The 27417-nt window shown below is 37.9% G+C and overlaps 1 protein-coding gene across 4 annotated transcripts in view; it reads right to left on the bottom strand.

Annotated features, from left to right (window-relative positions):
• rtn4r (reticulon 4 receptor) overlaps positions 1 to 27417 on the bottom strand; it is a 170316-nt gene that overhangs the window by 82335 nt on the left and 60564 nt on the right. Inside the window, exons 1-2 of one of the 4 annotated variants that reach the window (XM_067439518.1) lie at positions 24683 to 25178; positions 9566 to 9700 (exon numbers count right to left, since the gene is read on the bottom strand). The exons of 1 other annotated variant lie outside the window; for it this stretch is intronic. In XM_067439518.1, coding sequence (XP_067295619.1) covers positions 9566 to 9700; positions 24683 to 24704 — 157 coding nt within the window. In that variant the 5' untranslated portion in view covers positions 24705 to 25178. Of the gene's footprint in view, positions 1 to 9565; positions 9701 to 24682; positions 25179 to 27417 lie in introns of those variants that run through there. 2 more of the 4 variants (XM_067439516.1, XM_067439520.1) reach the window with 2 other exon arrangements.

Below are 27417 nucleotides of genomic sequence, written 5' to 3'. Positions count from 1 at the left end.
TCAGCAATCCACTTTGATCTAATATCATGAGATTCCACGTTAATATGTCAACAATTTACCAACACACGTTCATGTTTTTTTTTAAATGTTGGTTAAGTTGTAGGTATTCGATATACAGGTGAACAAATACATAATATAGGCAAACCAAAAAAAACAAAAAGACACCAACATATTCTCACAATACAGGGTTTTTCCTGGGTCAGAAATGGTCTTCGGTGGTGGCTGACTAGTCATGGTCATCCACACACACACACACACACACACACACACACACACACACACACACACACACACACACACACACACACACACACACACACACACACACACACACACACACACACACACACACACACACACACACACACACACACACACCAACAGTAAAAGTACCTACCCGCGTGATCTGTGAGCCCAATACTGACAATAAATGTAAAATAAAAGCAAACTTTTTTTTTGCTTTTTGTTGCTCATCTAATTTTGATATCTCATTATGTATGATGTCTTGATGTTTGTTTCTTTAGTTCCTCATTTTTACACAGTTTGCATTGTTTACTGATTCATTATTTTGGCAAAAATTATTAAAAAGCAGGATTAAAAATGTAATAACAAAAAGTCTAATTCTCTGCCATAAACAATTTAACTTGAGTTGTTCTGCTTTCACCTTATTCCAGTCTAAACTAATTTTTTTTTGTGGTAATTTAACCTAATGTTGCTCCCGATACCCGTAAGACCTCCGTTCATCTTCGTAACACAAATGAAGATATTGAAAAAATCAATATCTTTGTGTTGAAATCCGATGGCTCAGACAGGCCTTCATTGACACCAATGTCATTTCCTCTCTCAAGACCCATAAAAGGCACTAAAGATGACGTTAAAAATCTCACTACAATGGCTCTACAATCATTTTATGAAGCGACGAGAATAGTTTTTGTGCGCAAAAAATACAAATAACGACTTATATAGTGATAGGCCGATATCAAAAAGTTTCGAACCGTTATGAATCAGCGCATCGATTCATGATTCGGATGGCGTGTCAAACCACCAAACTGCTGAAATCATGTGACAGTGCCGATCCGAATCATGAATCAATATGCTGATTCATAACGGATTCAGCTCATCACTATTTAAGTCGTAATTTAGTTTTTTTGCGCACATTTTTTCTTGCCGCTTCATTAAATAATTGTAGAATGAATGGAGGTCTTAAGGGTGTCAAACGACATTAGGGTAAGTAATTAATGAGATCATTTTCATTTTTGGGTGAACTAACCCTTTAACCGATGGGACGCAAAAAGTTACGGACTGCAGCTTTAAGCAAAACATGGTCAGCTCAAAGTGTCTGAATAATTTTGGTCTCTTATTCTCATAATTTTTACTGGTAGTCCAATGTTTGAAGAATGTTTGTGTATATGTCACAGCTTACTTTATTTTGCTCTCCTCACTTACATAAATGAACTAAAGTGTCCTGCACCCACTAATAAAAAATATCTAGTGTCTGAATAATTTTTGCTTAGACTGTATATATATGTTTTTATTTTAACAAATAAAATCTTTATTAAATATATTTAATACTTCAAAACCCCTTAACTGTCACCGTCCCGCTACTGGGCCACTTGGCACCTTTTTCAAATCACATATTTTAGTAATCATCATAAATTAGGTATCATTCAAAAGCTTACGAGCTTAAAATTCATCCTGCTAAAACCATGTTGAAATTGGAGTGGCGACGGTAATGAGTCCCACGAGTCCCAAGGAGGAGTGATGAGGACCGGGCCTGGACTATTTATGTTGTGTTATATTACATGAGGGGTTGCGTTTTACTTACGTTTGTTTATTTTATGATTAAATGTTGATTGTACGCCGGCTGGACCTTTAAACCTTGCTTCACCACCATTTAAAACAGTCTTCATGTCGGAAGCATGCCTAAAATGCTGTCTAGATAGTCAGTTCTCAAGTGTTTAGAAAAGAGCTTCGGTCTGCTAATCTTGTCTTATCAGATCTGCTTGTTTAGCGCTCCATCCCATCCCGATGAACAGCCTGACACGAGGAGATCAGCGTGAGGCGAGAAACCCCAAAAGAAAACCTCAACGTGTCGGAGCACGTTGTACAGCTCTTTACATTTAATATGACAAAAGCATGGCTGGCGTCAATAATTGACCGTCTATTTCAAAGGCATGAGATGAATTCAGCCGTCCCTACGGTTTACACACTCCATTTTACTTATCTTCAGAGTGGTTATAAATAGCATCATTTAAGTATTTTAGATGGGTTGGTAGGGATGGGTGGTATGACCTCAATCACACTGTGACTATAATATAGCATACACATTGATGATATAGTTATTTGTGCTGGTTATTTAATAAAGACAACATAATTTATACTGTATATTAAATAGATGTTTATATTTATTTTCAAAAAACTTAGATGTACTATAAATGGTACATGTCTAATTTGATAGTCTTTACATTCAATGTAGAACTTTATGGACATGAATATGAATATTGTGTGGTGTTTACAGATAGGAACAACTAATAAATTGACTTCAATCCAGGGAAATCAATCATTTTAACCAGGGCACGGTGACCGCGCATCGCCTATCAATGACATCAATTACCGATCTGCCTGCATTGGCACTTTATGATAATTGAAATGATCTGGATAACATCACTGTTTTCTCCAGAGCGGCTGTGCAGTCGAATCAAAATCTGCTGGATTATTTTCCTGTTAGCACTGTGAAGCTGCTTTGAAACTATTGGCATTGTAAAAATACGCCTGCGGCATAAGAAAAGCTCAGCGAAATCAAGAGGTCATCAAGCTACGCCCTTTGTTTTGAATAAGCGACCTCTAGCGGCGAAAAATTACTTATTTTCATTGTTTTAACAATAAATTATATTTTTTACACATCTATAAATGATTACAATTTTATTTGTTAAAATGTAATAGTAAAAGCAGTTCATTGGTTAACAGTAAATTCCTGTTTTATACACAGAGTAAAACATCTAACATTTTGTGCAAGTTTGCAGTAAAATACTGTACCATTTTTGGAAGTAAAAAGAACAAATCAAATTATAATTTACAGTAAAAAGCTGTAAACTGACATTCTTACAATACCTTTTGTGACATACATTTGATGTTTTTTAATTTTTAATAATTGTTTCGTCTTAGTGGGTTTTTTTTCTTCGCATTTTTCCTTCTAATCAGCTATGCACATTAGGGTGTTATATTATATCTTACGTTATTAAATGAATGTTTATTGCATTATTTTAGTGTCATGTGTTTTACCATGATGTATTTTATATTCGTGTGCATGACACTGTGTGCATCTTCAATAGTTTTGACCTCAGCTTCTGGAAAAAGCTAACATTTTTTCTCAATGCCTATAGCGTTATTATGGTGGATATCAGTAAAATTTCAAAACAGATTGAGGACTTAAGACTTAAAACTAAATCCTGAGCAGACACTTTTTCCCTTCTGTATACCGCAATCCAAAACAGCGTTTATGAAATGAACATCTGTACACTAAACTAACATTTGCAGAGAATACAGACGCAAATCCTTGACCATCAAATTTGCGATAGTTTGTGGTCCTCTGGTTGGTAGCAATAAAACCGAAGCTATGTATCCACAATATCATGGGAAAAGTTACAAAAGCACAATTTCTCACTTCAGAGTTCAAGACAGAAACACACACGTATGCACGACTACACATGGAAACACAAATCCCACACAACAGCGGCATGCATGTTGCATGAACACACACACACACACGCCCGCCCCTCATTTCCTCTGAAGCACACTAGGCTGAGGGTGTAATCGCCTGTTAATTACTCTGCTCTTGACCTGTGAGTGAAACGAGTCGCTTTGGTGCTGCTATCTGTATAAAATGCATTAGTTCAAGCTTTCTCTAATTGCTTTAATTAGTCAAGAAGGAAGGCCTGATCTGCTGCTAATTGATAACGATTTAAATAGAACGGCAAATGGTTAGATAATAATGAGATTTCCTGACGAATTTGGTCAAATACTGCAAATTACTTGGAAATCCAAATTTGTCCAAGTCGTCCGTCTGTCTGTCTGTCTGTCTGTCTGTCTGTCTGTCTGTCTGTCTATCCTTATTATTTGTTATGCAGTGCTAGAGAAAATGGTCGCCATGAAGAAAAAGGTGTTATTGATTCTTTTGCACAGCTCATATGAGGATGAACAGACGGGAAAAAAAAACTGCATAAAAGAAGAGAGCCTGAAAAAAAGGAAATGTGTGATGACTAAGAACATCTGAGCTTCACAGTCGTAGGTGTTCTTGTTTGCATATACAATATTTCTCACCTAATTTTCTACTCACATGTCTCTCTCTCTCTCTCTCTCTCTCTCTCTGTAGCAAGGTCTCCAGGGAGAGGGAGGTGTGTGTGTATGTTCACCTGTCTGATGTGGGCCAGGTGCTCACCGGCCTCATGTGTTTATGGCTCTCATTCTGTTCAAAACGCAGTGGGATGCAGCTTTTGCTTTGCTGCACATACTCAATATGCTTAAACCTTTTTGCTGGGAGACATCAGACACAGCAAGCCAAAACCAAAAAAACCTGTCAATTAAACATCACACTGCTATAATTAATTATTAACTTTAATTGGCAGAACTCATTTGAGACTGAACAATCAAAAAACATTATTAACTTCGCTACAGACATCTGTATATTGCGTGTTTTTAGTAAACAAAAGGCCAGATTTATAAAAAAAACAGGGCAAATTAGCATGAGAGCCCAATTCCATACAAACGCAGATGGGAGTGGAAAGCTCTACTGAGCACATTAAAGAAACGCAAGCTACCAAAGCAGCGTAAATTAGTGTCTAGTTTGTTTTTGGGCGGTAAATAATGGCGCAAACGCCAGTAAATTGATGAATACATACCTTTGTAAATCACCTTGTGTGATTCGTTTGAATACTCCTCCCGTAATTTAAAAGGGAAACTTCTACATAAGGTTAGCCATAAAAATAACCCTGTCCACGGATTTTCATTGATAATTTCTCACTCCATGTGTCTTTTGTAAATCCTGACAATAGTTTTGTAATGCCAAAAGTGGGTTTGCGCTGGCGCAAGCTGTTAGTAAAGATTGCCTAAAAGTCATAACTTCAAGCAGCAACAACAAAAAAAAACTTCAAGTGTAAAGTAAAACAGAGTGTATTTACATTATGTGCAAATAGGCCGCCTTGTTAGCAGAGGGTGCTTACATTAACAGAAGACATCAGAATGTTAACAGCAGCAGTAAAACACGTGGCAGGAAGTTTTGACGCAAAACGGCCCGAGTTTGGAGAAATTACTCCCATTTCTCATCACATATCAGATCGGAAAGAGGCATTTATTTTCAATAAATATGAAGAAAATTAGATACGTGGAAATGTACAGTGCAAATATAATCAATGGATTTATTTCTGAAAAAATCAGCTTTTATTTTCATATTTTATTAAGACCTCATAAACATACTTTATCACTAGAAGAAATTTGAAATAATCACTGAAGACATTTCTCTTTAAATAGGAACCTTCTTGGCAAAAACTGTCCTTTAAAATTGAGTTAAGGGTTCTATTTCTAACGTAGAGTGTAGACTTTGGTAGATATCTTGCGTAAATGCCGTCCAAAACACATTCAAATCAATTGCCAATCTGGCCAGTGTTGCCAAGTATAAATGAAATATGCATGTCTAATTAAATTGCAGTCTGATTGATCAAGATGCATGAAGTGACTGAAGCGTAAACATCCCAGAAGTGACGAGAGCCGTTTTTAAAACTTGCCTGAGAACGACAGTTCAATGTCACAGCAAATGCTCTACTTCGTATGCTATACATTGATTAAACATTCCTGTACATTCTCGCAATCTATGAACGGTAAAGGTTTAGACATGAATCACAACAGATACTGCAATACAACAATTGATTTATCTTCCTGTGGAAGGTGGTACTTTATCTGTTGACACGGGCTAAAGCTGTTAAATAATAATAGCTGCCTGAGGAATGATGCTGGCAATTTAAATAAATAATTATATGAAATCCATCCAAAAAGCTCTTTAGACATGATGAGAATGAAATTCGAGAATAATTCTACTGTGAATGACAATGGCAGATTTTTCACATGCTGAAAATGAGGTGTTGACAGTGGGCATGTCTCTCGTTCTCTGATGTTGATTATTGAAATACCGCGTTTCTTGGAGACTTGAACAGACAGTTAAACAGAAAGTGAAGCACCGGCTGCATGCCTTTTCTTTTGTCAGTACATTTAGAAGAATGGATGACCTCTGAGCTTCAAAACACATTATCAAACACACAAACAAAAGCTTATTCTAAAGCTCATGATTAGACCAGCTTCCTTTTGTGACATGTGGACAAACAATGTCATTCACTGTTGAAAAATCCATACTGTACCAATGCCAAGTTTTCTGAGACAGATCTATAAGCTGTCCTGCCACCACGTCCTCACGAGACATGAGCGATGGGCGATAACATTATCATAGACAATCCAGCAGGGAGCGTATGGTCACATTTAATTTGCCAGTTGTTATGGTACAATAATAATCAGCACGAACCACACCCAGACCTGTCTTACTATCGGGGGTACGGTCCCACACGGCCGCATGGGCGCGCACACGCACACACACGCACAACTACACACAAACGAGACCTTTAAGTGAGCATAAAAAATGTGCATCCCATACTTCCATAATGTGATGACTGAAACTGGATATTCAAGGAGGAAAATAAGGAAAAGTTATTTAGTGTTTTTATTTATTATATAATATAAACATTTTGTATATGTAATATGAATAATTAAAAATATATATTTTACTAATAAATAAAACTATTATTATTATTATTAAATATGTAATCTAAAAATTGTAAGATATATAATAAAAATATACAATATATACTAAAATATTATTATATGTGTATATATATATATATATATAAATAAATATACATACATACATACATACATACATATATATATATAAAGTAATATGTAACTTACACTTTATATATACTACTATATAAATGAACAAACAAGTCCGATCCATGGAAGCCCACCTCACAACTTCCAGGACTTAAAGGATCTGCAGCTAACATCTTGGTGCCAGATACCACAGCACACCTTCAGGGGTCTACTGGAGTCTATGCCTCGACGGGTCAGGGCTGTTTTGGCAGCAAAAGTGGGACCAACACAATATTAGTCATATGTTAATGCCTGATCGATATATATGGCTCTTCTGAATCTTTGATCATTTCAATGAATGTGATCACGATTAATTAAAAATGTGATATTTTTTTGTTGCATATTTTTAAATCAATCGTGATCACCTTCATTGAAATGATGAAAGAAACACTCAGGAATATGTAATAAGAGAAGGTCAATGCGGTCCATTTTGATTTCTTGTTGACTTTAACATCCGTACCCTTATCGACTACTTCACCTGCCCCTACATCTCTCCCTTTCACCCCGCATGCAGTGGATTTGAAAGCCAAGCACTGGATTTATCGAGCTGTTTTTGACCCCATTAGAGGTTTGAGAAGAGCCGAGTGATTTCACCTCCCCTCTCCGGCTATGTGGATATAATCTCCTAATTACTGGAAGTCTACGTGATGTTTCCCAACCCCGCAGTTATCTGGCTTTTTTAGTGTATGTGCATGTGTGTGTTTCATTAAAAAGGACTTATGAAGTACCAGCATCTGATGTTGTGTTTAAAGAGTTCATTAATGGAATAAAACATGCCAGTGTTTCATTCATTAGATGTCTGTCACATTTAGCTTTGGCTTAATGGCACTTCTGCAAATGAGCTGTCTTTTAGTTTTACTTCTCTTTCTTAAGATTCAAGCTCCAAGAAAGACCCTAGATGAGATCTCCTTAATCTGTCAATTGTTTCTCCTAAATAGAAATAAGATTAAATGTTCTCATGAGGTAAAATACAGTAACTTCACAAGTGACCTCAAGGTCTCAAACAGTGCTCAGATTTGGACAGTACAGTAGAGGCGCAGCTCAAACAAACCTTTCAGCTGAGCTGCCATTCTGGATAATGGAAGTCATCCCCAAATAAAAACGAAATATACTGAATCTACTTTGCTGCTTGGCATTGCAGTAATTATTTTATATACAATAATTTTTTTTTTTTTTTTATATATATATTACTAAATAAATAATGCTTTTTTAAATATAAAAAAGTGTATTTCATATAAAATGCCCTGAGGTTTCAAGCATTTGTTTTTACATCATGAACAGGAAATAACCCACATAATGCAATGGAAGTATATACAATTATATTACACAAGATTAAAATTATAAAATGTATTTATTGTACTGCACCTTAACGTATTATTATAACACATAGGCCGGGGACACTACAGGTGTGTCCGTTTTTATTTCGGCTCCCATGTTAACAGATTGAAGCTTGCACACTGCGTGCGTAACACGCGCTGCTCCTATTTTTCACGCGACATGCAAGCGTGTGGGAAGCGTTTCCAGGCAAAATAGTATAGGAAAAAATATATTTGTGTTTAACATAAAGTATAGGGCTTCCCTGTACATCAATAGCAGCAACAGCGCTGCATCAGACACGCGACAGAAACAGTGTTTCTCCGTCGTTTCGTATGTGATAAAAGCAACTACGCTCCAAAACCGTAGGTGGCGCTACTCTGTTAAGAACATAAGCTCCACCCCTCACTTCCGTTCTGTGGCTGGCGTTCTGAAACTGGCGGGCTGCGGGGCTGCAGCTGGATACTATTAAATGCTAGAATATCCAACCATACTCTAACCCTACCTATAACACTATCCCTCCACCCCATTAGATGTGCAGAGAGGTGGAGCTGGACGTCATTTGACTATGGAGTGAAGGCCACTTGGTGTGTTATAATATTTCTCATAAACCAGCGTCAAGATCCATAATCTGCCCTACCTAAATTTACGATCAGGAGCTGCAACTGGATTCTTGGGAAACAATGCGTTTTTAATTTGTGCGTGGTTAGGGCATTAGGTCAGAAAGTCTAGTTCTGTTTCTACCTCATTTTGTGTGCAGTAAAGCGCACAGTCTGTCCACGTCTGTCTGTAACTGCCTGTCTCTGCTGTATTCGTAGAGTCTGTACACTGTCAAAGCTTTTCTTGGTTCAAGGCTGGTGACAGTAGACAGCTTCTCCACTGTGCATTCTCTATTTAATGGAAGATAGCATTCTAGTTGACTGTTTTGTGAAGAATTTTTTTATCCATTGGATTGGTTCTATTGGCTCTAACAAGTAACCAATCATCCCTAGCAACCACTCTAAAAATCCTAGCAACAAGCATAGCATAGCAGCACTAACAACCACCCATAATACCCAAACCAATATCTAATCCGGAACATCCTAGCAACACTAGGGCCGTGCGTCCACCAAAGCATGTTTAGCCAGCTGATAACACCAGCCCTCTTCTGAAAACAGGCTCTTGGGCAGTTGAAATGTTTTCTGGGCTATGACACAGAATATCTGCAGCACTGTTACTAGTATCTGATTTTGCAAAAGTTTGATTCTCAATATAAAAACATTGAGATAATGTAACATACTTGCTCTGGCACTCATTTTGGATGAAGAGATGTGCTTGCTGTTGTTGTCTGTTAGCATTATTCGTTGTACAATCAGAATGTGATGACTGGTCGGTGTGGTATTAGTCCCGCCCCTCCTCCACTGTGATTGGACAGCTGGGTAAAAAGTGACAGTCATGAGTGCTGTGTTTTACCCAAAGTTGAACATGACTAAACATTTCCAGTACAAATATCCACATTTTCTTAAATCTAGATACAGTTCATTAAGAAGCTAAATGACTTGAGATATGTCTTGTTTTCTGAAAAAAATATGATGTAAAAAAAGGGGTAAACAAAAACAAAAAACAATGAGGTAAGAATTAAATTAAATTGTAATTTCTGACTCAATTGGCAGAATTGTTTTCTAGTAATTTTGCTTTATATATAAAAATTATCTAGATTTAGATTTTTTTTCTTTTTTAGATATTTTTAATAGAAAACAAGACAAAAATACTAACCAAGAAAAACATGTTTTGCAGTCTAACAACCACCAAGAATATCCTAACAACTATTAGCTGTTTAAACATCCAAGCAAGAGCATATCATCTATAAAAAAACACACCAAAAAACACCCTAACAACCACTTAGCAATCACCCAGAACACACTAGAAACAGCATAGAAGGACTAACAACCACGCAGAATACCCCAACAACTACCTATCAGCCGCTCAGAACATCCTAGCAAATGCATATCAGCTTGATCAACCACCAAAAACACCATAATAACCACTCAGCAACTATCCGGAACACCCTAGAAACAGCATATCAGCACTAACAACCACCAAAAACACCCTAACAACCACTCAGCAACTATCCGGAACACCCTAGAAACAGCATAGCAGCTTGATCAACCACCAAAAACACCCTAACAACCACTCAGCAACTATCCGGAACACCCTAGAAACAGCATATCAGCTTGATCAACCACCAAAAACACCCTAACAACCACTCAGCAACTATCCGGAACACCCTAGAAACAGCATAGCAACTTGATCAACCACCAAAAACACCCTAACAACCACTCAGCAACTATCCGGAACACCCTAGAAACAGCATAGCAGCACTAACAACCACCAAAAACACCCTAACAACCACTCAGCAACTATCCGGAACACCCTAGAAACAGCATAGCAGCACTAACAACCACCAAAAATACCCTAACAACCACTCAGCAACTATCCGGAACACCCTAGAAACAGCATAGCAGCACTAACAACCACCAAAAACACCCTAACAACTACTACAGTGTCAGCCACATTCTAGCAACAGCATATCAGCTCAATCAACCAACAACCACTTAGCAACCATCAGGAACACCCTAGCAACAGCATAGCAGCAATAACAAACTCCCGCAACACCCAAATTGTGTTCTTGAATTTTGCAGAGAACTAGAAAATAAGAGGCCTTTTGTTTTCTTCAGAAACCTGGAATTGTTTTTGATTTTTAGGCCCGGTTCCACAGACAGAATTAGACCTAGGACATAAAGTAGCTTTTATAAATGTGCCATGAAAATAATAATTACTGGTATGCACTTTGAGACAAAACAATGGCACTGATATTTGTATACAAGATATGCCAGTGCACGCTGCTTTGAGTTAAAACAGCTCAAACATGCATTTTAGTCAGGGACTAAATCATTCTTTTTCATTGAATCTTATGTCTGGACTGATACATTCGAATTAGCCCAAAAAGCTCTATTACCATGCTGAAGAATATCTGCATTGAGTTCATCTCAGTCACTCCCCACAAGCACCCTTTACTATGTGAACAGTGTATGAAATATCACCCCTAACAATGAAGCCATTAGTCCTATCAAGGTGGTTATCTCCGTAATCGTGTGAAAGTCATTTGCTCGGATCCAGTGAAACATCCGTGTTGTTTCTCACTGTCAGACATTGCTCTCATCTGCCTCGCTTCTGTCCTCTCCGACCAGACGAATGACGGTCTGAATATCTTTTACCATGCAGGCCTGACTCCTAATGTAGATACATTGCTGGTTTCAAACTATACTTAGAATAGAAGACACAATATCTTGCATTTCATCATGTTTCACATTTGTTGGTCGTTTCATTTTATTACAGTATTTTTTTTTCTCGGATGGGTATATCAACCATTCACTTTGTGCCTTTGTTTCTGTCTAGCCATTCGTCTGCCTCTCTCTCTGTCGATCTGTCTGATTCTTTTTCTATCGTACTACTCATTGATTTTTTCTTTCCTCAAAAGAAAAAAAAATGTCTAAGATGAGCAATACTTGCACTTCTGAATTGTATTAAAAGGCAGTGTAAAATGAATCAGTATTTTGTTGTTGTTCTAGAAAACAAAATCTGTTTGTAAGGGCTGGTTCCCCAAAGAAGCTTTGAAAAAAGTTTATTGTACAAACAAAGAGATGTACTTATTTAAAAACAGAAGAAAGAAGCAAAAAGATAAACACCGCTCTCCTTTGTCCATATTTGCTTCAGTTCTCAGTGTTATTCAACAGTATCAGTTAACACATAAAGAATCAATATCAGTGCGATACACTAAGGTTTTATGTGATCTCTCAAGTGAGTTTGTTTAGCTATGCATTTAGCCTCAGATCCAAACAAGAATCAGTTCTTTAGCAATGATAGTCTAATGTAAATTGATACCGTGCTTGACTGTGCCTTATCTCCATGGCATCCTTGAAGTCCAGATTAATATATTTCTGTCATGACTCTCTGAGTGTTTGGCATGGTAATAGATATGAAAATGTTAATATGTTTGGTCTTGGCGGAATAGATATGCTATTGATCTGATTATTGCTGCTGCAGAACAAGTACAGGACTTGCTACTGCCATACACAACATGCTGCTGTGAACAGGTAAGACATGCTGCTGCTGTACAATATAGCGTACATGAGTAGCAGATCTATACAGGTGGAGCTGGGGAAGGTGGAGGGTTTCAGAAAGCGTATTGCAAAAGCTACAGAAAATGCCGACCAATATTTGAAGGTTGAGCAGAGAGCTCATTGGCTACCAATACAACAACAGGAACCAATCAGCTGTGCCCAATAGAAAATGACGTGATTGCAAGCAGATTGAGTTGAGGACCTATCAGCTTGTGCCATCTAGAGTTTCATGACAGAACTTCATATGTAAATGTCATTGAAAAGAAAGGTCACCAAAACCAAAAGTAAATAAATAAGAAATTATATTTTGCATAATGAAAATTAAGCCTATTTTAGGTCCATTACATTTTTCTCCAAAGTGGTGGAGTCACGTAAAATCACAGAGTGGGGTCAGTGCATGCTGAGGTGCACAGAAATCAGCAACTTTCTATAGCTACAGACCTTCAAATTTCATGTGGCCTTCAGATAAGCTCAAGAACAGTGTGTAGAGAGATTCATGGAATGGGTTTCAATGGCCAAGCAGTTCATCCAATCCTTACATCACCAGGTACAGTGCAAAGTGTCAGATGCAGTGGTGTAAAGCATGCCGCCACTGGACTCTAGAGCAGTGGAGACATGTTCTCTGGAGTGACGAGTCTGCATTTGGTGGTTGCCAGGAGAACGGTGCTTGCCCGACTGCATTGTGCAAAGTATAACGTTTGGTAGAGGGGGGATTATGGTGTGGGGTGGTTTTCAGGGGTTGAGCTTGGCCCCTTAGTTCCAGTGAAATTAACTCTCATTTTCAGCATATCAAGACATTTTGGATAATTTCATGCTACCAACTTTGTGGGCAAAGTTTGGGGATGGCCCCTTCCTGATCCAACATGACGTCAGTCCATAAAGACATGGATGAGCGAGTTTGGTTCAAGTTCAAGTTCAAGAGTTTTATTTGTCACATACACAGTTATACAGAATACAACCGGCAGTGAAATGTAAACAGGTCCGCTCCATGGACAGCAAATAACAATTAACAAAAAAAGCACAATAAATTATAAAATAGGGATAGGATAAAATAGGAATAGGATAAGGTGCTATATATATATATATACATATGTAGAATTATGAATAAATCAAGTAAAAGAAATAAGAGATGTGGAATAAAATAAGTGAGATAAAGTAAACTGGAGACTATAAAAATAAATCTGTGGATAACAGAAGTGCAGGAGTGTAATGTGCAAACAGCATTATAATGAGTAGTTACATGAAACACAAGAATAAAGTGCAGTGCAGTATCAGTATGTGAGTTTGTTAATACTGAAGTGAGGTGAAGTCACGTGTTGTTAAGTGACAGCGTTCAGGAGTCTGATGGCCTGTGGGAAGAAACTCCTCCTGAGTCTCTCAGTTTTGGCCATCAGGCTACGGAAGCGCTTACCAGAAGGCAGCCGGGTGAAGTGGGGGTTGGCCGGGTGATTAATGTCCTTGATGATTTTTGTAGCTCTGCCTCTGCATCGTTTGATGTAGATGTCCTGCAGAGACGGGAGAGCTGACCCTGAGATGCGCTCGGACAAGCGCACCACTCTTTGCAGGGCTTTGCAGTCGTGACTGGTGCTGTTACCATACCACGCTGTGATGCACTGAGTTAGTAAACTTTCTATCGCCCCTGAATAGAAAGTTTTCAGGATAGCTGGTGAGACCCGGAATTTCCTCAGCTGGCGCAGGTGGTACAGTCTTTGCCTGGCCTTTTTCACCTGAGACTGGATATGTGCAGTCCAGGTCAGGTCCTCGGAGATGTTGACACCCAGGTATTTGAAGCTGCTCACTCTCTCTACTGGTGTCCCGCTGATCATGAGAGGGGAATATGACCACTGCTGTCTCTTCCTGAAGTCCACAATCAGTTCTTTGGTCTTGTTCACATTCAGAAGGAGACAGTTGTCTTGGCACCATGATGTCAGTTGCTCCACCTCGTCCAAGTATGCGGTCTCATTGTTGTTGGAAATGAGGCCCAGGACAACAGTATCATCCGCAAACTTGATGACAGAGGTGGAGCTGTGTGTGGACAAACAGTCATGCGTGTAACGTGACTGTAAGGTGTGGGGGAACGTGACTGGCCTGCAGAGTCCTGACCTCAACCCGATAAAACACCTTTGGTATAAATTAGAGCGGAGACTGTGAGCCAGGGCTTCTCGTCCAACATCAGTGCCTGACCTCACAAATGTGCTTCTAGAAGAATGGTCAAAAATTACCATAAATTAACTACTAAACCTTGTGGAAAGCCTCCCCAGAAGAGTTGAAGCTGTTACATCTACAAAGGGTGAATGAAGTCCACACACATTAATCCCTACGGATTAAGAATGAGATGTAAAGTTCATGGGCATGTGAAGGTAAGTGTCCCAAAACTTTTGGAAATATAGTGTATTTGAACACTGTTGTAAAAGTTCCACTGTACCCATTATCTAGAGGGTTATTTCTTAAACACAGATTTGTATTATTATATATATATATATATATATATATATATATATATATATATATATATATATATATATATATATATATATATATATATATATATATATATATGTATATATATATATATATATATATATATATATGTATATATATATATATATATATATATATATATATATATATATGTATATATATATATATATATATATTTTTTTTTTTTTTTTTTTTTTTTTTTAACACCACACAGCTACTTTACAAAGTGAGAGACAAGGCACACACATATACGCACAGTTTGAGGGAGAAAATAAATAGAAATAAATAAAAAAGGGATACAAAATAAATAATAATATTGTATATAAGTTTGGGCAGTAGGTTAATGTAGTGTGATTTGTTTTGACTAGAAATATATAAATGTACACACACTGGTTCTCTAATTCTATTTGATTTCACGCCAATGCTCAAAACCAGACAAATAAATCTATAGCATAACGACCGTATGAATCCAAATCATTGTGGCTCTCACACTCTAATTGTGCTGATTTCTAAAAGAGATGCTAAAAGATTGTCACTAATGGATATGTGGTGTTAAAGATCTGGGGGGAAAAAATCATAGTTGCCAGAGTGATAAATAGAAAAAGGGACAGCGAGCAGAGAGAAAGAGTGTAAAGGTGGCTGGAGAGGACCAAACAAAGACACGCAAAGATTAAAACGATGAGATGGGCGAAAGAAGGAAGGAAGACACTGACTTATAGTCCAGACAAAAGCTCCAGTCATGCACCTAATTTAAGGTCGCCCTGTGCTCCGTCTAATTAACTATTTACCAGCTCATCCATCATGAGCTCTATTCAGCTCCTTACAGAGACCTCTCCTCTCCAGATTAAAGGATAAATGTTTTATTACCATGGGCGTGTGTTCAGCTAAAAATGGTTGCTAGCTGTAGCATTCATATTCGAGTTTTGTAATGAGAACAAAAAAAAGAGGTTGAATTACTATTATTTTTTCCCTAAGAAAAGAGGATGGCTACTGCAGCTTAAAACGGGAGTAAGTGGCCCCTTGTTAGCTTAAAGCTTTCCTGTTAGCTTTGAAAGAGAGAAAGTGGTGTTTGTCTGGAGAGAGAGTCAGAGTTAATCCTCAGAGGGACGCTTTGCTGCATGTCCACCTCTTGTCAATTACACTGGATGTTTCAAGGCACCATGTTCACTGCAATTAGATCCTCCTCCCAGGCAATATCTCAAACACATTTACATATGACAATTTACGCAGAATTTAAGGCAGACAAAAGTTGTTGATCAAACGCACCTGGCCAGAAGCAGCACATATTAACAGAGCTGGACGGTGCGATGTACACGGCGTATATGGCACGTAATGGAGGAAATGTGCCCATTTTGCTTTATCAATTTTAATTTTGTAGTTATCAATATGCAGGGTAGTCTTGTTACAAATGACTGCGAGGTGCATGATATCTCATCTTGTGTACTTGTATTTGTGCATTATTGATGATGATTAAAAAAAAATTCATTCAAACAAAAAGTTTAAAAGTGAGAACTAACAAATTCATTTTCTGTCTCCATTATGTGAATTATATGGAAGCTTGTTTCCACAACTGAATAAAAAATACAAAAAGTAACACTGATTTATCTCATGTTCTGCTTGTGTTTTTTTCTTGAATTGCTAACGTGAGCTTTTACACATCAGACTGAACTAAACGAAGCATTGCTTGGTCATTGGTTCACTTAATTTGGTATTATCTAATTGTGTACTTAAATCTAACAGCTGATTGGTTGATTGTAATCCTTTGTTGAAATGACATACCTTTCTATCAAAGTTATCTGACATTATCAAGATAAATTTGTTCTTGATTTATCTAATTGAACTCTTGAGTTCTTGTCATATTTATTATTTCATTATCCATTATTTTATTGACGTATTATCTAAAATTCTAACTTCTTAAAAAAGAGAGAGAAAAAAGCCAGAAATGTGAGTTTATATCTCAAAATTCTGACTTTATAACTCGCAATTGCGATTTTATATCATGCGATTCTGAGAAAAGAAGTCAGAATTGTGAGATAAAAAGTCGCAATTACCTTTTTTATATTTTTTTATTCTGTGGCGAAAACAAGCTTCCCACATAATCCTTCCAAAATCATTTTAATATGCTAATTTTTCCTGTTTTCAACTGATAAATGATGATTAAAATATATTAATATATTACTGTTATTACTTTTTACTGTGTGTATGATCAAATAAACATTATGTGCAATTTTATACCATTTAATATCAGCCGTGTGCAAATATATATATATATATATATATATATATATATATATATATATATATATATATATATATATATATATATATATATATATATATATATCACATACATAAATACATATATATATATATATATATATATATATATATATATATATATATATATATATATATATATATATATCACATACATAAATACATATATATATATATATATATATATATATATATATATATATATATATATATATATATATATATACATACTGATAATACTTCCCTATAATGTACACAGAATAATAATGTTTGAAACTCTGATATTAAAAACTGCACAATTCATTTACATAAAATGGTGTCATGATGGTTCAAAACGATGGTAATTTCTCCCCAATTCAAATTGAAATCACGCAAAAGTTGGCCCAGTTTCATTCCACGCTATAGCTCAAAGCATTTTAATAGTCAAATGCTGCCAAAAATGAGAAGTTATAGCAGTTGGTAACAACTTCAGCCCTTCAACTATGACCGTTAAGCTTATTTTGCTAAATATAACTTCAAATTTAACAATGTCTTCATTTTGTCATTCCCAAGACATCCAGTGTCGATGAAAGACTGCAAAGCATCATTAAACTGCATCTCTAAAGGTCACTCGATTGATGCGTCTGGTCATTCGGTTGAACACAGAGCTTGTCTGATGCAATAGTATGTGAGATTACCTGAATAAATGAACCTATTGCAGTGGATTCACTTCATTTAGAGGGATTTGATGAGCGCCTATTGAGTTTCTCACCACGCCTGCAATACTTTCCCCACTATATGCCATTTATTTATTAATTTTTGAGTGCAAAATTGAATCCACAAATGTTGCATAATGCAGCATCAGCCACATACAGCTTTGACAGCGTGAAGCCCACAAGATACAAGAAGCTGGTATTTTCAGTATTCTTATTATATTCTTCAATGTGTTTCCATCATCCTGGAATCCATACAATTACATAATGTGTCAAGGACAAACCCACAGGAAAATTGCTCTGAAGGTTGCTCTTTCATAGCTCTTGAGACTTGAGTTAAACAAATTTTGACAATTCTATTAAGTATCAATGTTTCTCCTGAAATCCTAAAAAAGAAGAAGAAAAAAAAAACAATTGACACAAATGAGTCAATTGATAACACACAGTATGAATATAGAACTATTAACTCAAGTTGAGTTTGTGTTGAAATCTAATTTATTAAATCATCTCTCACTTTGAGATATTGCTGGGGGTCTTTTCCTCAAAAAATACAAATAAATCAGAGCAAAAGTCTATTTGATTTTACTTTTAAGAGAAGATATGTCCAAAGTGAAAGGCATATACATGTTTTTTATGTTTTATTAACAATCTGTTCATTCTTATAGCTGCTGTTGTTGTTGTTCTACATGAATATGTACAATAAATGTATTCCCCATTCTTCAAATCTTTAATGAAACCCAAACCTTTAATGGGGTTTCAAAAAATGGGTTCTTTTGTTGATCCTTGATAATACTGCCATCTCAGCAAACCAGGTTTACACTTACAAGAGCGATTATAATTAGAAGTGATCTTTCCAAAAATCGGCTGTTTTAAACTGCTGTCAGTATCAAAGAATCAAAAGGTTGATTTGTCTTTTTGTAGCCACGAGAAACTGAAATTGTGAAATAATCTTGATTATACCTTGAAACAGCATGCTTCTGTTGTTTGTGCACATTAAATGCCATTTTTAGCAGGCAGTTTGAGGTCAGCTATCACTCAGAAGGCTATTTGGCAGAAACATAGAAAGACCAATGACCTTGATAACTTCACTAAAATCCACAGCAGGAGTATTAAACTATTTTCTGGGCAAAAAACAATTTTTTGCCTTCCAAACTCTCTTGAAAAACAACTGGTACTTTCAAAAATATAGCTACAATATATACACTCACCTAAAGGTTTATTAGGAACACCTGTTCAATTTCTCATTAATGCAATTATATAATCAACCAATCACATGGCAGTTGCTTCAATGCTCCAAGCTGAATGTCAGAATGGAAAAGAAAGGTGATTTAAGCAATTTTTAGCGTGGCATGGTTGTTGGTGCCAGACGGGCCAGTATGAGTATTTCACAATACACACAATGGTGTGAAATGGGAAAAGCATCCAGTATGCAGCAGTCCAGTGGGCGAAAATGCCTTGTTGATGCTAGAGGTCAGAGGAGAATGGGCCGACTGATTCAAGCTGATAGAAGAGCAACTTTGACTGAAATAACCACTCGTTACAACCGAGGTATGCAGCAAAGCATTTGTGAAGCCACAACACGCACAACCTTGAGGCGGATGGGCTACAACAGCAGAAGACCCCACCGGGTACCACTCATCTCCACTTCATCTTTCTGTTGAGACATTCAGATGGTCAGAATTTGGCGTAAACAGAATGAGAACATGGATCCATCATGCCTTGTTACCACTGTGCAAGCTGGTGGTGGTGGTGTAATGGTGTGGGGGATGTTTTCTTGGCACACTTTAGGCCGCTTAGTGCCAATTGGGCATCGTTTAAATGCCACGGCCTACCTGAGCATTGTTTCTGACCATGTCCATCCCTTTATGACCACCATGTACCCATCATCTGATGGCTACTTCCAGCAGGATAATGTGCCATGTCACAAAGCTTGAATAATTTCAGATTGGTTTCTTGAACATGACAATGAGTCCACTGAACTAAAATGGCCCCCACAGTCACCAGATCTCAACCCAATAGAGCATCTTTGGGATGTGGTGGCCCTGGATGTGCATCCCACAAATCTCCACAACTGGAGATTTGCACAACTATCAATATGGGCCAACATTTCTAAAGAAAGCTTTCAGCACCTTGTTGAATCAATGCCACGTAGAGTTAAGGCAGTTCTGAAGGCGAACGGGGGTCAAACACAGTATTAGTATGGTGTTCCTAATAATCCTTTAGGTGAGTGTATACACCCATCAGGCATAACAATTTGACCCCATTCCTAATAGTCTGTAGTTCCTCTTTTGCAGGCAAAAGAGCCCTGACCCGTTGAGGCATGGACTCCACTGGACCCCTAAAAGGAATCCTAAAGGGCCTTCATGGATAGAACTTGTTTAGCACATCCCACAGATCCTCAATTGGATTGGGATCTGGGAAATTTGGAGGGTAAGTCAACACCTCAAACTCGTTGTGCTCCTCAAAACATTCCTGAAACATATTTTTGCAACAATGCTTAGGTAGGTGGTACGTGTCAAAGTAACATCCACATGAATGGCAGAACCCAAGGTTTCCCAGCAGAACATTGCCCAAAGCTCACACTGCCTCCACCGGTTTGCCTTCTTTCCATAGTGCATCCTGGTGCCATGTGTTCCCCAGGTGAGCCCCATACGCAACAAACTGCAATGCAATGTGTATTCTGAAACCTTTCTATCAGAACCAACGTTAACTTCTTGAGCAAATTGAGCTACAGTAGCTCGTCTGTTTGATCAGACCACACAGGCCAGCCTTCGCTCCCCACATGCATCAATGAGCCTATACATATATATGAGCCCTGAGCCCATTGACTTTTAACAGACCCCCAATGCCTCACGGTTATGATTAGATATGATTGGCTCATGCAAAAAATCTCACCTTTTGTTATCATGTGCATTCATGAATAGTACTAAATTAAGACACTGATGGTGTTAACGGAAAGACTAATAAAAAGTAAGTTAAAACATTAGATGTCACCACTTTATTTCATGTCAAACCATGAAATCATTTTTTAGTGTGCAATCAGCTCAGGGAAATTAAAGGTACATCTTTGTATATGTGGCCAGTGTGTACAGGCTGGATTACTGCTGAATATAAGTTGACTATTAAAAACAAAATATGTTTTTTACTATTTTATGACATTTTTCTTGAGTTAAAACAAATACTGTGACACTTTAAATATTGCATTTCTTGACAAATGCTTAAAAAATATCACCAAGCAAGCCCTATCGTGATGTTTGAAATCCCAGCACTATCCAGACCACAGCTAGCCTGATTCATCCTATGGCAACCCATGCAACTTCATAACAGCTGATCCTCTTTTTTTCCACACCTGCGAGTAGCAGATGAAGCTCTGTATCAGAGAGACCTCTCAGCAGAATGAGCCTCCCTCCAACAGAGAGCTCTCTGCGAGTCTGCCATGTATTCTGATCATCCTCATCATTTGGTCGGATAATAGGAGACTGGAGTGGAAATGACTTGTTTGCCGTCTGTGTAAATATGGACGGTTCTGAAGAGGGTCTTGTTCAGAGTGACAGTCTGAAGGAAAATTATGAGACAAAGCCTTCTTCTAAAAGCTCGCCCCAATGAATTGGCTTTTCTGCTGGAGAGCTGCAGGCTGAAATGTTGTTTTTTACCGCACTTTAAATACGTTTCTCGACTGACTGGGAAGAAACGGAATGTTTACAACTGCCTTTCTGAAACTGAAGCAAAAACCTCTTGGAGAAAAACGCTATTCAGACATTGGCTCAAAACACGAGCAGAACTGCAGAGCCACTGGCTACACACTTAACACACACACACATCTCTGTTAACCATGCCTACCGACTACTGAAGTGCTTGCACTTTCTAGAGCCATGTTCACCAGGTTTCTGCTTTTGTCTTTGGTGTCGATTGGCATGATTCGCTACCTACTTTACAGAAAGATTATGACAAAAACGTGCACATTCTTTAAGCTTGCTTAAATGTGAAATTCTGTCATCATGTACTAGATCTTCTCCATCCCACAGCTCTCAAATCTCAATTCCCCTTCAGGCGAGAATCACTGGCATTGGTGTTAATTATATCAAACCTGCTGGGCTATATCAAAATGTGCAATATTTTAATTTGAAATCAAGTGCAAATGAAATGTGTGAGTTTTAGGAGAAAGCTGTTGTTTTTCTCTGTTTATGACGTTATGGTATTTTTTTGTCTTTATTTTGGAGCTTGACACTCATCAGGAACATCGACTAATCAATATTTTTGATTAACTGATCAATCATTTCTTTAATGACATATAATTTAATATTCTGCCGATGCTCAACACCTTAGTGCAAACTAAAGTCTATAAAAATAAAATGTGCACATAAGATCTAGAAATGTAAATTACAATATAAAAACATACAATAAGTTTTAAACCTTTTAAAGGCAGATCCATTTTAATCACTAAATTATGACGTGGAAAACATTCATAAAGCATACACATTAAAAATTGTTCTAATGAAAAGATAACATAGGGTGATACATATTAATATATTATAATAAAAATTACATAGGAGGTTTTTTTCCCTGAAAGCAAGTTAGAGTTCATTTAAACTACATGATAATGTTAACTCATTAATAAAATAAATCATATTAGTGTATAGTTGCTTAAAAGAGGCACAAATCAGACAAAGAGAATGAGAGAAAAAGCTTTTTGAGTAGGCTGTCACCTCTCAACTCAGCTCTTGCTTTGATTACAGGATTCACAGCAAAAACAAATCATCCTAATATCAAGACCATCACAAAACCCTGGACGGAAATGAAGACATCTTATTCATTTGACTTCCCTCTCTCCACCCCAGTAAAAACCATCTGCGCGACTACTACCCCTCTTTCTCATCCTTAACGCTCTCCGTCACTCTATGATGGAATATTTAATGTGTTTTCAGTTCAATCAGGTTAGCTCGGTGAGACGGGAGGGGCCACGGATACCCAATGGGTCTAAACAGTGAGAAGTGCGTATCCATCTGGCATCATAAACAACATCTCAACTCCTGCGAGAAAGCACAGTGAGGAAACGCGCAAGATGGATGAAACGCTGTGCTGAAACCTTTAATTAATGCAATACCTTTTGCATTGTGGCAAAGGACGAAACTAGAGTGTATCGCGCTTGCCGGACGAGAGAAGTGCATCGGGCAGCTTCCATCCTTTGAGCTTCACGGATTTAGTCACTGCTGTATAGGGTGGAGCACTGCTGCTTTTCAACACCTCCCAGAGCTTCCTGTGATGTGATCTTTAGTTAGATCTGCTCACTAACTCACAGGTGCAAGCACAACAAGCACCATCAAGTTCTTTGTTAAATCCTAATTAGACCATGGATAATGCAGAACAAATGTGTTGCAACCATTTTCTACAGTGCCCTGATAAAGCTCTGCTGTCCTCTTTGGGTTGAAAACAGCAAAACAGCAAGATGAACTCAACTCTAGTCTTTATGCTCTTGGTTTTAGCACCACGGACAGCGGCATCTTTTTGAATTAATGTCTGTGTAGAATAAATGTGACACTTAATACTGATAAAGTAATGGAATAAAGTTAGCAAATGTTTATGTGGATTTCCCTCAATGCATTTGTCATAAATTCAAGGGAAAACAACAGAATATTACACTGGTGAAAAACATTTTTTGCCTTTACTATTCATGCAATAAGTGAATTGAACTGATTTACATACATAATAACAGATATAAATTATGAGCTGACAATATTATTATTATTATTAGATATAAAAGCTCAGTTCTAATCAACTCAAGTAAGCATATCCATCCACATCATGCTAATTCTACTTTACAGAAATGCACACACGATTCATATTTTTACATAAACCCAAAATTCAACCCGATTTTTCAAGTAGAATTGATTCCCTTGCATAGGATGAAAATAAGACAACGCTCTATAGATGTAAGATTAGCGTCCCTTTCTTCAGATACTGGTACTGAATGTGCTCAAAAACACACACTGCACATTTGATAACTATTATAATACCGTAGATGAAACCCCAAAAGAACTGTACGCGAAACTATCACAACAACTATTTGCAATCCTCATACGCTTCTATTCATTGTCTAGGCCTACGTAATTAAATATTCAGGTGTAAAAGCCAATGACCACTCCCCCGAACACAATATGCAAATAAGTAGACAGGAACGCGGCTGAAACAACTCAGATGGGCATATTGAGTATATATTTTAACCCCCTTCTTAATGACTCCCCATAATGGGAAACATTTCCCCCAATAAATAAATAAATAATTATAATTTGACTTTAGTTTTCTCTCTGAATCAACAACGGGAAGTGTCGTCTCCGGTAGGAAACTACTAACTAACCTCGGCCATGCGCAAACTATGGCATAAACCAATTCAGATGCTCAAGCTCGCGCAGCCTTCACGAGGGCGCATTAACGAGTTGAGAAACATGCATAACTGGACGAGACGTAGCAGCTCGTGACAAGCCAAAGCAATCGGGATTCTTCCTCACAGACTGTTTTTAGTGGGACGCTTCAAACTAGGATAGCGTCGCGCCTTGCCTCTCGAAGTGGAAAAATATCATTTTATACGGGGAATTCTGAATACATGACCAACCGATTCAATATTTACAGTATCTACCGGGATACAGGGATATGACACCCTTCTCGTCCGTGACAGATATTTGGGGATGCGCGCGGCGTGTAAATGCGGCAGTTAAACTATGTATATGAAATAAACAATAGCGAATTCAACAAATATAACTTTTTAAAACAATTTTCGTGACTTACCCTCAACAATTAAAGTCTTCATGTTTTACGAATATATCCAGTAAATGAGTAATCCCAGAAAGAGGTTCCCGTTGGACTGGAGAAGACGGTGTGTTTTTTTCCCCTCGCTGTGGTAAATTTTAATAATTTGCAAACCTCACGGAAGGTGAAACCACCATCATGCCTGCCGTTCAAACTTTAGCCGACGGTCGCCGTACAGGCGCGGGACGGAGAGCAGCGTCTCCCGGTCGTTCCTTTCTCAGTCATTTGGGAACACAGACACAATCACAGTAATATCCAAACTCAAATATCTGCTTCTGCCGAAGCGCACCAGTCCGGAGGTATGCCGAGACCTGGCGAAAGTCACACTGGAACAGGGGATAAACTAGCCTAATGTCGGGATGAATCCAAACACGCTTTATGCCACATTTCCGGTGAAAGCATAAGTATTCCAACGATCCGATTGTCCGTGCAGCCGCGCGGGAGGAATGGAAAGAGGCTGTGGCGCCGTGCGTGTGTGTGTGTGTGTGTGAGAGAGAGAGAGGGAGAGAGAGAGGTGCGCGCGTGTGTGTGGAGAGAGAGAGAGAGAGAGGGGTGGGGTGGGGGGGCGGTAAAATTTCCAGACATATTTCTAAATGTAGTCTTTTTTCTTTCTTTTTTCTCCAGTTTGGGCCAAACTTTTTTTTTAAAACCAGTTTTCCCTTTAACAGTTATACGCTATTAAAATGTTCTTATGTAACTATTTTCAGCTTGAGATTGTAGCCTACAATTAACACGCATTTTATTAATCATGTAGAATGCTACTTTAAAAAAATGGCCATCACTGAAATGAAACTGAAGGCTCCTACACTGAATTGTGTCTATTGATAGAAACGGTTGTCTTAAAGGGATAGTTTACCCAAACATTTAAATTCTGTCATCATTTTCTCACCTTCAAGATGTTCCAAACCTGTATGCACTTCTGGTAACACTTTATTTTAGGGTTCAATTCTCGCTATTAACTATAGTTGTTTATTAGCATGCATATTATAGGATATTGGCTGTTTATTAGTACTTAAAGGTGCACTATGTAGTATTTTTGCAGTAAAATATCCAAAAACCACTAGGCCGGTGTTATATATTTTGTTCAGCTGAATACCTACAATATACCAGATGTTTCCAACTATTTGTAAATTGTGAGAAAATTGCTATTTTAACTAAGGACGGGGACGTTTCAGCATTGCATTTGAGGGAGTCGCCTGTCAATCGCGTCATATCTGCGTTACCCCCGGTTTCGCCTTTTATTTGGCAGGAGCGCTTTACTCTTAGCAGTGTGAACAAGTGAATGCACGGAGTAACGCCATAACATCGTTTTAAACACACTTAATGTATCTAATATGATAAACAGAGTTGCATTACCTCAAAATCATAACCGGAAGAGCGGATCTGTGCAGGCGCCCGGCGACTGTGTCCCGTCCCGTCATAATAAAAGTCCCGGTATTCGCGAGGCGGGTATTTGTTTAACAATCGCTCCAGCAGCCGTGCTCAGGTCCACAACACTCGGTCCTGCTCTGCCCCGAGTCCTATTTTCCACCGGCTGTGAGGTGAAGACCACATGTCCCAAGATACTGCGCTCACACTTTGCGTCATCAAACTACGCATTTGTTTTGAATAGGCGCCCTCCAGTGGACGGAAAGTTGCATAGTGCACCTTTAATTATATTAATGCCTTATTCACCTGAACTTAACAACTACCTTACTAACTATTTTTACTCTAAGCTGTAAATGAGGAGTTTACTGAGGCAAAAGTCGTAGTTAATACTGAACGTGTTCCCCATACTAAAGTTTTTTCAAATTTCTTCTGCTGAATTAACACAAAAGAAGATATTTTTGAAGAATGTTGGTACCCAAACAGTTGATGGTCCCCATTGACTTCCATAGTATGGAAATACAATGGATGACTGTTTGGCTGTTTGACTGTTTGGTTACCAACAATCTTTAAAAATATCTTCTTTTGTGTTTAGCAGAAGAAAGAAATTCATAATTCATGAATTATCCCTTTAAAGAAACTTTAAGTCATTTTTTTAGGCATTTTTTGTCTCATGCATTGTTTTAGATTGGCAGGGTCGCTACTAGCTTAGCTTAATGAATGGAATCATATGTTGCTAGCATGTCCAGAGTAAAAGTGATTAAAAAAAAGGCAGATATTAATTTGGGACTATATTATGGGGAAGCACAGGCAAAGCACTACCAATTTAGACGTAGAGATATCACACAACGCATTGCGATCGCTCAACAGCCGGAGGACATGCGAATGAGAGCCGTGATCTTTCTGCCCCCAAGTAGCAGTGCTTCGCCTGTGCTTCCCAATAATATAGTCCCAAATCAAGATCTGCCTTGGATCACTTTTACTTGGGACATGCTAGCTGGCAGCATGTTTCCATTCATTATGCTAAGCTAAGCTGGCAGCGATCCTGCCCAACTAAAACAATGCATGCACAGAGACAAAAATGCATTTGCCCACATATCTAAAATAAGGGTGACCCCTAATAGTCGAAGATTTGATGCATCGATATGCAGGACCGGATTCAACCACTGATCTCATGGTCGGTTCTTCGAGGGTGTTATGAAACGAGGATCATACCATTTTGGCAACATGGGGGTGCTCAATATTAGTGTTAAGACGTGTCGCGGCACTGAGCGATCGCCCCTTTAAGGGCACTGAGCTTCGCACCGGATGCGCCCCGCCTTAAAAATTTGAACACATATACACCGACG

This window comes from Pseudorasbora parva, chromosome 3 (genome assembly GCF_024679245.1).
Source record: "Pseudorasbora parva isolate DD20220531a chromosome 3, ASM2467924v1, whole genome shotgun sequence".
Taxonomy (NCBI): domain Eukaryota; kingdom Metazoa; phylum Chordata; class Actinopteri; order Cypriniformes; family Gobionidae; genus Pseudorasbora; species Pseudorasbora parva.
The sequence above is the reverse complement of the archived record's forward strand: the minus strand, read 5'-3'. Positions and strand labels throughout refer to the sequence as shown.